The sequence below is a fragment of the Dysidea avara genome, chromosome 3 (genome assembly GCF_963678975.1).
Source record: "Dysidea avara chromosome 3, odDysAvar1.4, whole genome shotgun sequence".
NCBI classification, from domain to species: domain Eukaryota; kingdom Metazoa; phylum Porifera; class Demospongiae; order Dictyoceratida; family Dysideidae; genus Dysidea; species Dysidea avara.
The window spans coordinates 44,862,522-44,876,433 of record NC_089274.1 but is presented as its reverse complement, the minus strand read 5'-3'; the positions used below and the strand labels follow the sequence as shown (position 1 = coordinate 44,876,433).

At 37.6% G+C, this 13,912-nt stretch overlaps 1 protein-coding gene across 1 annotated transcript; it reads left to right on the top strand.

The window, feature by feature from the left end:
* The first annotated feature begins 1 nt into the window (after position 1).
* Positions 2 to 12,441, top strand: LOC136251213 (arf-GAP with dual PH domain-containing protein 1-like). The gene is made up of 10 exons (XM_066043626.1): positions 2 to 173; positions 235 to 368; positions 3,334 to 3,425; positions 7,777 to 7,868; positions 7,930 to 8,036; positions 8,084 to 8,227; positions 8,275 to 8,358; positions 11,759 to 11,839; positions 11,894 to 11,962; positions 12,014 to 12,441. Exons 1-10 carry the CDS (start codon positions 92 to 94, stop codon positions 12,275 to 12,277), a joined length of 1,149 nt encoding a protein of 382 aa, XP_065899698.1. The 5' UTR covers positions 2 to 91; the 3' UTR covers positions 12,278 to 12,441.
* Positions 12,442 to 13,912: the final 1,471 nt, after the last annotated feature.

Sequence of the window (13,912 nt, the reverse complement as noted above, 5' to 3'; positions counted from 1 at the left end):
CAGTAATTAGATCAGCGGTGACGTCACAGTGATGTTCTGTTAGCCTCTTCACTTATCACACTTAGATTATAAGTAAATATGATCGTAAGTTATGTCTGAAATCAATAAAAGAGAAGTACTCGAGTTAATGAGGCAGAATGGCAACGGTTATTGTGCCGACTGCGGTAAGAAAGGTGAGCGTGTAAACACTAACATTTTTGCTTTCATTTGAGCTTCTGTGTGTTACAAACACAGACCCAGACTGGGCCGCCATTACATTCGGAGCATTCGTGTGCTGGGATTGTAGCGGCATACATCGAAGCCTTGGCGCCCACATATCAAAGATAAAATCTGTTCAATTAGACGATTGGAAAGATGCTGACGTACAGGTATGTGTGTGTGTGTGTGTATACATTACTTTCGTGTAGAGTTTGATCAACATTTAGCTGACCCTAGCTGGCACAGTCAGCGTTTTCTTTACTGGTTTTAGTCCTACGCGTTAGTTGGGCGTGTCGTTTATGTCTGGGGGGCGTGACACCTACCTACCTACCTAGTAGTGAAGCATAGTCATCAACACTATGATATTATGGTGTTGAACATGTGCTAATCTTTCATTGTTAGTTTCATTGCTCAATAGGTAATATTAGGGCATTCATTATGAATAAAACAAACCATCATATTATTATAGCCTTGACTTTGTCTTAGGCCACTATTTGGTGATTTTCTGTTTCTTATCAGAAAGTCCCAAACTGGAGTGCAAGTGGGTCATTAACATTATCACACTATGCAAAATTTAAGCTAGGCTATATCCAAGATATTGGTCCATTTCTAATGTATAGTCAGCTCCACATAGTAACATCATGGTTGCACTCAAGACTGACGACCACAAGATGTGTGATTGACATGCCTATAGTCAGTTTAACCATAGATACTAGAATACATAATGGATTGGAAACGCAATACATTTTACGGTTACGGGCTCGATACGGTCACGTGATTTATGGCAACGTTACCAAGTGTACAAACTGCAGTTGTTCTTAATGCTGAGACTACTATTACAGGTTTTATAAAGCGTTAAATCATTGCTAAAGGATTCAGCTATTTATTGGTTTGTAACTGAAGGTTAGTTGTTTCGTACAACCAAAGGTGTCAGGAAGGAACGCAAAATTTGTGTTCAAAAACTAGTGTGGGGGTTTTAGTGCATAGGGCGTATTACATACGAAGTTTTAGAAGTGCTGAACAGTTTCGCCACATAATAATGAATACAAAATAATTATTTTTAGCACTGTACGGCAGTTACTTTCCGTAAACGAAGCGAAAAATGGCTATATGACGGTAGTGGCTGTGGGGGTTTTCCTGGTTTTGTGAAAATGAGTCTAGCGATACATGCTATACTAAAGAAAAGTTCATACCTTCGAGAGTGCTAAAAAAAGTATAAACGAATTGAACAAGCCACCTGTTTTCGAGAAAACTCTGGGCGAATTCGACAAAAATGTATTGTGCCTATTGAAAATGCTGCTGTGCCCCGTAAATGTCATCACGTGACCGTATCGAGCCCGTAACCGTAAAATGTATTGCGTTTCCAATCCATTATGCTCTAGTATCTATGGTTTAACCTTTTGTTTGCAAAATTCTGTAAATGTTATATTGTTGGAGGGGCTCACTGACAATCCAATATGCAATACTTGGCACTCTACAGTGCACAAGGTAACTACCGTAAGGGTGTGGCAGTCTTGAAAATCCAACCTGTGCATGTTCATTATTTTGTTATTCAGACTAATAATGGTTAAATCTGTAAAAATTGGGGAAATACGTGTAGCAGTGAAAAAAGATGCAGGCGCTGATGAGATCCAGAAAATCACCAAATAAAAACCAAGTTAGAGATTTAAAATACTAAGTGTAAATTTTTAGCACTGTCAAGATGCAGTAGAGGCAGTGAAATTACACATCTATGTTCATAGCCAGTGTGTCCTATCAAATTCCTTGTTATCTGTGTATGAAATGTGCCAAATTTTAGCCTTTTATTATTTGCCACATACTGTGTGACAGGAAATGTTGACAGAAAGAAAGGTTGAGGAATCTGCCGGCTTTGACAAAATAATTAAATGTTGACAAAAATCGTGAAATCACTTTTAGAGGCTTGTCCAAAAGTTTAACAAATTAAAAGTTGGCAGATTCGACAAATCGGTATAATTTGTCAGCCTTTTCTTCTGCCACAATATCTTGTTGTGTGTTATAGCTAACAAAATGTGGATGTTCAGGTTGGCAGTAACAATTTGATAACTAGTGGACGTAGCTCATTAAGAATGCAAAAACCATTGATGGTTGATAATTCAGTAGTGGGTAATGTCTGCATGAGTTAAAGATCAAATCAAACTTGTTATTAACCATGATGGTGTACTACTTCACAGGTGTAAACCTAACAATAAGTGCTGTACAATTACACACCTGAAGGATTACCACTACATTAATTCCAAGAAGTTTATCTCCTCATACTTACCACTAAGGACAATACTACATGTTTCATTGTTGTATGGCTTATTGTATACATTGGTATGGTATCATGCTAACACGATACTGTACATAAGATACCATGTATGGGTATGTACAGTGAGGGAATCACTTGCCTTAGTTGCTACTACTGTAACTGGTCTCTGTGGCAAAGTCACAATGCAGAACAGAATGTACATGATGATCTATATGGTGTATACACAGCAGGGTATTTGATACTGTGTGTCATGTACTGTATAGGGTGTTATATGTGTAACTATGTAATGTCGTAGTGATTGTGTAATATGTGTAAGCTGTGATCATGTGCTAGCAAGGACCTTGACATGATTTTCTATTCAGAAGGCATTTTTGTTGTTGTAATTTTGTCAATTTTAATGGCTCACTCAATCAAGTACACACATTTCGTGTTGTAACATGACACATGTAGTACATAAGATACAGCACCCATAATTGTTGTAATGTGTAGTTGTATTGGTGAGTACGGTGTGGTCTACATAACATGTGACATAAAGTTTCACTCTCTACCTATCAAAGTAAAAGCCATTACAAATTATTAAGTGAATATCTATGAATAGTAATGAATAATACAATAAATGTATACCTGATTTTTACAGACAACATGGCTGATACCAAGAATGCTGTAAATGATAAATTCATCTCCCATGGTTAAAATTTAATATTTACTACATAGTACATTCATCTTTGCTGTGTAGTTCATTATTATGTGATGGGTTACAGTGAACGCGTGTGTACGTGCACGTATGCGTGTGTGGTGTGTGTGTGTGTGTGTAACATAAACAAGCACTCAAATGTACACTACCTCATTACTACTGATTTCCACAGGTAATGAAGGATAATGGCAACACTGCAGTTAACAAACGTTTAGAGGAGTCAGTTCCAGTATGTTGGAAGAAGCCAGTGCCAACAGACAGCCTGTAAGTCACCATGTAGTCTAACTTGTGAGGTATCAGTTTACCCCCAGCTAGTGAGCTTCCATATTTTGTGTACACAACAATTATTGAGAATGGTCAATGAATGTCCTTTGTTCTACCAACTGTAAATTGCTATGTCTCATGTATTCAATTGGTTGGAATACTTGTCACTTGTGCAATTATGGCTCCAACTCTCTTGGCAAAACATTTTCATGATTTTGAGCAGCAGATTTTGTCCAGCTGATTTTTAAAACATGATTTGTCTTTCCATAATGTAAATGTTGAAACTGGGTTACTACTGTTCACCCAGGATTTGAGTCGGATGTGACCTGAATTAATTAAAACCCAGGCACGTACTAAGAGGTGCATTTTGGGTGCTCCACTAGCATGTAAACAGGTAGCTCAGTGGGTGTGGTTTCATGTAAGTTTACAGACAACAAAACACTAACTTTGTGTATATGTACAATACAAACTCAACACACCTTACGATAAATTAACTTCCATGTATGCCAGTGTGTGTGGCAGCTGTAGACTAGACTATGACCTGTTACTCTATTACACTTCTAATAGTCAAATGTGTTACTTTCACGTTTGATTTAATCTGTTGGATATTCTATAGAGGGGGCAGACTGGGTCTGACAGGATGACCCTACCCAGTTTCAATCAATATATTATTATTACGTATAATGTGTAACAGCAAAAAACCAAAGGACACTTTGTTTGTTAAACTATTTTTGAGTGATTCAGAGCATACCTGGACGCTTTAAAAACTTTATGTACTGTATTCACTTGGTTAAACACCGCGGTGTTTATTACCTTAGTTCTAAAAATCTGTGTGAATTTGACCACCACTTGATGCCCGAAAATGCTGTTACAGCTCCTATTTTCAAAATCGATTGTTGCACCACTGGAGTATAGCTACTATTGAAGGTGCAGCACAAATGTGGTATTCATAATAACTTTTACCTTTTAAATTAAATCCCTGTCAGTGTCCCCAGAATTTCAACTCGTGTGCAGTTCTGCATGGGAAGATTGAGATGTGTGTCTATGCAGTGAGAGCTAGTAAATAATCTGGAATTTTTCTTTAGTAATTCACTAATTTACACAATTATAAACTCCACCATATAAATACTAAAGTGTCAATATTAAATCAGCTGAATGAGATTTAATGGTTTCTGGCTAACCTAGAAATATTTACAGCAGTTGAGTAGGTGGAAGAATAAAAATAATTTATGGTTGACATTGATGCTTGCCATGTGGTTGTGATCTGCAACTAACTGGTTATGACAGGGAAGTTGTGAGGTTACAAAGTTTAGAGGTGATTTCCTGTGAGACGGGATATTACAATTTTGTGGTCACTACACTTCTTTGTAAACTATTTAAAATTATCATTAATATTTTGCAAGTAGAGCATTGATTGTTTTCAAACTGCTACCTGTACCAAATGTGTGTAGCTCTTAGTTTAGTTTAGAAAGACCACCTCTCTACTTTAAATCTTCTAGTGAGAAATTTCACATGTGTGATGCAGCCTCTTGTTTTTAACACCATAAAACTTGGCTGGAATGAGACAATTTCCACTACAAACTTCAGAGACGTAGCCAGAATTTTTTGAAGGGGGGTTCCAAGAGCAGTATAGAGCTACCAGAAGCAGGGGTCTGGGGGCACAGCCCCTAGCTGCTGAGAGACTTTCAATATTTTAATGAATCAAAACTCAGCAAATTGCTATATATTTATGCAAAAAAGTACAATAATTATAAAGCATATAAGTGCCTTTGGGATGAAGCTAGTACTAGATAAAGCTACCTAGTAGAAACAGACAGCATAACACATAGAGACACATATAGTGATAGTTATCTCACTGGTAGCTATAGGAACCATGAATCTATTGATACAAATTTAATAACTTACAATCAAAACATTATAATTAACTACAAAATATGCATTGCATAGCATAGTGGATTCATTTTGCATATCAAATTATTGGAATTCTATATCTTTATACACTGTACACCAAAGCTATAGCAGTATAAGGTCATGCATGCTCAGTTTTGCATTCAATGTTAGAATGTCTGATAAACTTTACTAATTCCTTAATATATGGATATGGATGTTCACATGCATGTTTTATTAGAATAGCTATACGTGACTCTCTATTAGAGTATATCGATCTTTTTAACAAGTTTTGAAGAGGGCTCATGTTACCTCTGTAAATCCTTCCCTGAGCTAGAGATGAATGCAAGCTTTATCAAATGTTGTGCTGTGCCATGCATACACTATATTACTCACTCATTTTGTCGGTATGTTAGGGTCCTGCATGCTGTAAACTTAGAAGTCTAAATTTTAGAGGGGGGATTTCTGAACCCCTCGGAACCCCCCTCCCTACGCCCCTGAGCTTTGCAGCCATAAACAGATCCCCTCAATATTGTGAGTCTTAATGACCATGTCAAGGAGGTTCCTAATATAGATATGATGTAGTTCATGATTTCATTCATTCTTATTGAGACCTATATTGGGGTGAACCTGAGTGAGTACCCACACTAGTGGGAAGTCTAATGTTATTGTTTGTTCGTTTGTTTGTTCATGCACCAAAAATTACAATAAAACATGGGTGACTTATGAATTCTGTCGCACAATGAAATTACACTGATGTTTGCAATATGTACTTGGTGCTATCAATAAAATTACATTGCTGTCAGCATAAATCATGAAGAAAGGTTATAGTGTAGAAGAGGGATCGAAAAATGCTAAGAGGAAAAGAGAGAATGCAAGTAATGACAACAGAGGGAAAGTTGAACGCTCCAAGTTTGAATCCAAGAAGACAAACGAAGAAGAAGACGCAGGGAACAGTACAGACAAAGATGTGACAGAAAAACCATACAAAAACCACACACAGAGAAGAGCTATGCTGACACCTGACCAATGTGCTACTTTAAGCATAAACGACGGGCATATTTTTCTCCTGTGGTGTTTTCAGCTAGTGGTGGCATGGGGCCATCTGCTACCACAGTTTACAAGAAGTTAGCTTCCATGTTGGCAGACAAATGGGATATGAACTATAGTAAATGCTTGTTTTGGTTGAGATGTAGGCTTTGCTTCTTCTCACTGTTAAGGTCTGCCATCATGTGCCTGAGAGAACATCGATCTTCTGTACATTGTCCCATACCTACTTGTGTTGATCTGGCTTCGTGTAGTTTATTACACGAGGCCAGATCAACGCAAGGCCTCGTGTAATAAACTACACGAGGGCTCAATGCTGATGCCCTTGTGTAGTTTATTTTACTGTTGCTGGTGTTATCCAGCTGTCCAGCACTTGACAGCCAGTGCTAGGGGTGGTGGCAAGGGCATTCCATCTAGCCCGGGAAAAAAAAAAACTTTAAGCATAAACGACAAAGTTTTGATGCAGCTAAAGTGCACATGAAGCAGTTTGATGGATAAAAATTTGGCTAATTTACCACACAGTCAATATAAACTAGCTAATTTGGCAAATATAGTTTGGCTGAATTTCCTTTGACTTGCCAAATTCACCTAAGTTTAGTCATTGCAAACTTTTGTCGTTTACAGTATTATAGAAGGAAAAGAAGCTACCAAGAAAAAGCTGTAAGAAACCCTCACCTGATCCAGAGTCGCTTGCTGATCAGTATAGAGACCATACATCATGCAATCCCTCCATTGACATGAATCACAATTAACTCCTCATAATTTCCAACTACAGGATGTATCAACAAAAAAAATTAGTGGTGAAGTCTCTACAGCTTTAAGTCTCCACCAGCAACTCCATCACTCAACGCGACTCCATTTCTACCAACATGTTCATTTGCCAGATTCATTGTGATACAATGGTGACATGTTTAGCCAACAGTACGTTAAAAGATTCATTTAACATTCACGGCCTGGATATATATGTAATTCCGCAAAAACTTATAAATTTACTGATATATACTGAGGCACGATGATGTTTGCATCTGTATATTCCATAAGCAGTCCTAGGGCATCGTGGTTACAAAAAAAACGTGTGACAATCATGTATAAATAAGTATTTATTCAGTGGCTTGTAATTGCATATCATCACTTGTAAACCATGAAGGCGAAATTGTCCAGTACATACACAAACAATTAGTAATGGTATTAGCAGTTGTTGTTGTAAGGGTCTATGTTGGTCATGTGAAAGTGTAATGAGGTGAGCACACAAGAGCTAGCATAAAAAAGACAAACTAATAATTGGCTATTGACTGTGTACACATGATAAACAGTTTAATATATTATCCAGTGAGTTGTGTCGTATTATTGTTGATGGTTTGAATTGTACAAATCATGTATGAGAACATTATGTAATATGTGTCCTCTACCTACCTAGGGTGTGCAGAGAGCAGTGGATTAGAGCTAAATATGAACGTAAAGAATTTGTGCATGCCACAAATGGTGCAGTTGAAAGGTCTTATGTATCAGGTAAGTGACTACCTTAGCTATCTTCACCTGTGATTTGTTGACGTAATTATGTGATGTACAGGTAAACGGAAAGGTTTTCTACACAAACGTAAAAAGGACAGCAACAGTTGGAACAGCAGGTATTTCCTATTGGATGGGGAAACATTACGATATTACAGAAAACTAGAGGTATTTAACCCTTAGTGATATGACACTTGTTAGTAGCTGTATCATAGGATCCAAAGCCTAAAGAGTGTATACCTCTATTAGACCTCAATATAACATTAAACGGTGTATCAGGTAGACCTAACGGTATGCAGATGACTGCATTAGTCAAAGGGAAGACACGTAATTATTTTGTATTTGCAGATACTGGACAGGTGAGGGCATACATGGTTTGTGTTGTTTATGTGTCCATTGTGTACAGGAAATGATTGAGTGGTTTTGTGCTATCCGTCAAGCTAGACTACAATTGTTAAAGATGAGATATCCTCGTATGCCTGACATTGAGGTGGGTTGTTATACTAGCTACTTTGTGTGCGTGCGTGCGTGCGTGCGTGCGTGCGTGCGTGCGTGCGTGCGTGCGTGCGTGCGTGCGTGTGGTGTGTGTGTGTAATATGTGTGTAACGTCAATGGGTGGGTACCTTGTGTAAACTGGGGAAGCAAACTGTTCATGTCTAGGTGAAGGTCCAGGTGGGACTTTGGGTACACACACCTTCACCTATGAGACATGGTGCAGCCTCATGTGGGTTTCTAGTCTTGCCCCAGAAGATTTGCCTGACTGACTCCTAGCACCTGAGTCTCACACAGGTGTAGAGTAGAGTGGCCAACACTTCACCTTGATATCCTACAAGTCCAGTAACAAAGTACAGTAGACTATTGTTTATCCAACCATTGGCTGGCTGTGGTGTGTGTGCCTGTTTACTGTAATTATTTTGGAAAAAAATGTGTGTGAGTGTGTGCGTGCATGCATGAGTGAGTTGAGTAAGTGAGCAAGCAAGTGAGTGAGTCTGTGTCATTTTGCTCACGCGAGTTTTGTGTCAAAAGCAGCCTGCATATGTGAAATGAATGTTTTGTAAACATTGTATTGCGCTTTCAAGAAGCTAAGCTTTATGCTGAGGCTGCTATTTTTGAAAGTAAACAGGTTAAAGAGCACATTGTAAATAACTTTCCAAATGGGCTATATGATACAACTGAAAAAAAAAAGTGTAATAGGCTTCTTCGGATAGAGGGGTGTGTCCCGTACTTACACAAACAAAAATGAAGGGAAGCCTTGTGGCTTTCCCTAAACAATTTGCGTGAGAAAACACAATAGACACAGTTGAGAAGATACTTCTATGCAGTTTAAAGTAGTTTGTTAGAGTTACGCTTCCTTAGCAGTGCATAGCAATATAATTACCAAATTATAATATGATTCATGGATTACAAAGTACACTCTAATTATCTAGCTGAATTGATAATAACAATAGCATGAATATAAACTAAATTATATACATGATTGATTAATTACCTATTTAGTAGAATGGGATAGTATTAACTGCATGGGCACCTGGTTTTTAGAAGTAGCAATGTATGTTCTATTAGAGTGTTTGAACAAAGTGATCTTCACTCCAAACAGTTCACCTATTTAAACACTTTTACTGTTGCATGAGACCATTGGGGTTCAAATAGCTGAGACTCTACTGTAATGAATACAATGTTAAACAGATTGGGCCCTTTGATGCATTTTAATAGAAGATTGTTGACCACATTGTTATACTTCAACTAAGAAAATGCTTCATGGTATTTGCCTGTGTGGGAATTTCTTCATTCTTTATTTGAGGTCTTATTTTATTGAGGAACTTGGTGTTCATTACAGATGCAGATTAGGCAGACAGATGGCAAAGGTGATACCTTTTAAATTCTAGAAGCAGTTTAGGAAATCTGGTGTACCTTCTATCAGCTTGCACTTCACCTGGTTAATATGTAACAAATATTGGCACAGTGGGTATAAGTTCCCTACTGTGTGTAGGCAATACAGAATTATTGATTAAAGTGTAAATAAAGCAGGAATTACGTAATATCATCTGATGTGCAATAATTTCCATACTGGTAATTGCTATTTATATTGGCTAAATAAGTAAGGATTAAAGTTGCACCTCAAATGATGATCTCCCTTATAGCAAGTAGTGTGGAATGTGATATGTATCTTTCCACGTACTGAAAATCAAAGTTCTAAGACACCCATACATAGTTCTAAAACTTCCTAGCCATTGCTTTGACTTGCACCTTCGAAATAATTTATTGTTTATTTATTTTTATTCGTTCTGCTTTGATCATCATTTAAGAACACATAATTTACTAAGGCATGCAAAAAATGGCTTCCATAAGTGGTTTGTCCAATAACATATTGCAGCCTCACATGACTCACAAGCTCTTTATTATAAACAGAAATATATGTAAATCTGAAGTAAATCATGTACATGATAATTGTAATAGGTGCACACTTAAGATACTCTAATAGAACAATCAGAAATTAAACTGGACCTTCCACAAGAACCCTGCAATATATAATGTGAATTATTACATCTCCGTTATCCACCAATTTTTATCTTTTTTATTAATTTCTGTTATCCACCCAATTTTTATCTATAGAAGCCGAAGCTGCAGTACTAGTGGTGACAACAGAAGGTCATTCTGTACAGCAATAATAGAGAAAGTAAATTACAGGAACTTAATAAGACAGTCATAATTTACGCATCATATGGAGAGCACAGTTTCAGTGGTTATGCAAGTTTCATTTTGTAGGTCCTTCCTACATCCAGGGCTAAAGCTGTGACGGGCTACTGTAAATAACAGCGTATAGTTTATTTTCATGCAAAAAAATTTCATGATAAAAGTTTCTGTGTAAAAATGTGAATTATGGTATTCTGTGTGGGGTAGTAGTGAGGCCATATTACCAATTGTGTACCCTCTAGTGGTGAAACAGTTGGTGTGGTGGTTTATAAATTGGTATTGTTTTATTGGAGTATATCACGATCACTCCTATATTGGGGTATCTCAATTTTGGGGCTTAACCCCTCTGAAGGAATGTAGAAATGTTCTCAAACAAGTGTGACTGTTCTATTAGGGTGACTGCTGTATTAGGGTATACAGCCTTATCTTGGTTGATTAATAACAATTTGAGCAAGGGGACCATACCTCTTAATAATCTATTACTCGATCATGATGACCACACCCCTTATTATTGGTCTAGCTATATTCATGATGCAAACACAGTAAAAATATGAAATAGTGACATGCCCCATGGTAGGTTGGTATGCTCGAACCTATTGTGAAGTTACATGTATCTACCAAGTGTAAGTGCTTTAAATAATTTTGTGGCATCTAAATTATGTTCAAGGAAGGCATTGGAAAATTAATGCCTTGATATGGTTTCATTGCATCAAGAAGACGACTAGTGTGATTGAAGGTAAAAGGAAAGACAAGGCACAGAGGGCACACACTCATCGGAATCCCAAAAGGCACATGCCACTAGTGGGTTTGTTGTTGTGGAATAGAATGGTGGCCTTGCACTGCTTTGTTTGGCCTCCAGCTTTGCAACTGCGGTCAGGCAGGTAAGTATTTTCTTGTTTTCTGTATTTGATGTTAGATGGACTAATATTATTCCGTAAAGGTAGTTTTCGTCACGTAAAATGTTTCTACGATGGTTTTTAAAAGTGGCACGCATCATTTTCGGGGCAATCCCTAATTAAACAGTACTACCATACTGTTTGATAGAATACACAAATGTATGTTGCTTGTACAGAATGCAAAATATCCACAGAAGTTATCCCAAATTTACCTTATGTGTGAGGTGAAAATATAGTTGTCCTATTCTATTATGGTGACATTGTATTGGTGACAACCTTATGGTTGAAATGTCTTTGTAGATTCACTCAAGACTTTCACGAGACTTCCACAGACATGGTTATTTGTTGAAGACACCTCCACTCAGTAAAGCTCACAAGAAGGTACATTGCTACACCATTAATATACTGTGATGTATAAACAACCTTTTATTGCAGAAAGCACCATTTCAGAAACGATGGTTTGTATTAGACCATAGAAGATTAATGTATTTCATTGATCCTATGGTAGGTACCATGTATAAGATGGGTAAAGCTATCTGGTGAATACTTCAACAGGATGCTTCTCCACTTGGCGAGATCCTTCTTGGCAGTGAAGTAGAAGGTTTTCGCTTGCTAGATCATGGCAGCAAGGAGCTGTCTGGTGGGGAGTTTTGTTTCACTCTAATTACTCCAGTTCGACCATACGATCTTATACCAGTCCCCGAGACTGCAGAAGAAAAGCAGTTGTGGATGGCTGCACTTCAAAAGGCCATTGAGGACTGTGGAAAGCATTCAGAATTGCCCCATTCGAACACAGGAACTACCTATGAAATGGATTAGAGTTTTTATTATATATAAATGATAGCTATATAGTTTAATTATTGTGTAATTGAATGTGAAAAATTTTGTGTGCGTGTTGTGTGAGTTTTCTTTTGAAATTTGTAATTTATATGTATCCAATATTTTACGTCAAGTTTTATGGTTAGATTAGATTAGATTATCAATTTTCGTCAAAAGACGTACACAGAAGGCTATAGCCTGCAAACGTGCTCCCCACACACATAAAGACAACATATATATACAGGACAAGTAACCTGCCATGCTACAACCGGTCCCCCCAGACCAGTTGCAGCAACCATACTTGGCCCCCCTGGACTACTTGCAGCACTGCAACTTGTCCCCCCCAGACAACTTACGCCACCGCAGTTGGTCCCCCTCTGCCATAAGTGGTCCCCCACTGGCTTTATCATAGACTCGATCATAGAGATCTTTGATAGGGTCTGCAACACAAAAAATTGATATTCTCCAATCAACTACCTAACTATTGTCATGTGTTTTCCTAGATCTATCTAAGGCATTTGATAAAGTCCCCCATCACCATTTATGTAACAAATTATCCTACTATGGTATTAGAGGGGAACTACTAACATGGCTACAAAACTTCCTCATCGGTAGGCATCGACAAGTAATTCTTAACGGTTCAACCAGTGATCACATGCAGTTAACTCGGGTGTCCCCCAAGGAACAATCTTAGCCCCTCTATTATTTTTATGTTATATTAATGACCTACCATTATCAATCAATGCTGACATTGGTCTGTATGCTGACGATACCATACTTTATAATTATACTGTTATTCACTCTACATCTGACTGTTTATCACTTCAAAATGATCTCAACTCCTTATCACAATGGGGCACTAGATCTGGTATGTTTTTTAATCCTGATAAAAGTGTATTCATGAGAATCACTTGTAAACACAATCCGATCACGTACATCTACACCATTAATGACATCTCTATCAAAGAAGTTTCATCTACTAAATATTTAGGAGTTACAATCATCAATGACTTGTCTTGGTCCACACACATTACTAACATCACATCCAAAGCTCTATCAGTCAAAGCATTCCTACAGAGAAATCTTAAGTCCTGCCCAACTCAAATCAAATTGAAATGTTATAATGCCATGATAAGACCAATCTTAGAATACGCCAATCCTGTCTGGTCCCCTCACATCAGAAGAGACATTGATATGCTTGAACGAGTACAGAGGCAATCTGCCAGATTCATTATGGCTGATTTCTCGTATTTCAGCAGTGTAACTAACATGCTCATTGACCTTAACATTCCCAGCTTAGAACACCGCAGACAAGTATCCAATATCACCCTCCTCTACAAAATTGTTCATAATCTCATTGATATATCTCCTGTTGATTTAATCCCTGTCACTTCTAACACCAGAGGACATGACCAAAGATTTCATCATATCTATGCAAGGACCAATCAGTACAGTAATTCATTCTTCCCTAGATCAATTAGACTGTGAAATTCACTCCCACCTGACCTAATCCAACAACAATCATTACAAATTTTTAAGTACCAACTTTACTTTCCCCTACCAATCAGTAATCCCATAATCAATCATATTGTAAAACATTTTGTATGCATGTTTCATATGTGCGTTAATCCTCAA

Bases quoted from the DNA above. Each gene is read 5' to 3' on its own strand.
- LOC136251213 (XM_066043626.1), top strand. From the start codon at position 92: ATGTCTGAAATCAATAAAAGAGAAGTACTCGAGTTAATGAGGCAGAAT. The intron at 8,037-8,083 runs GTATTTAACCCT...GCTGTATCATAG, and splicing joins GATATTACAGAAAACTAGAG to GATCCAAAGCCTAAAGAGTG. The intron at 8,359-11,758 runs GTGGGTTGTTAT...ATGTCTTTGTAG, and splicing joins CTCGTATGCCTGACATTGAG to ATTCACTCAAGACTTTCACG.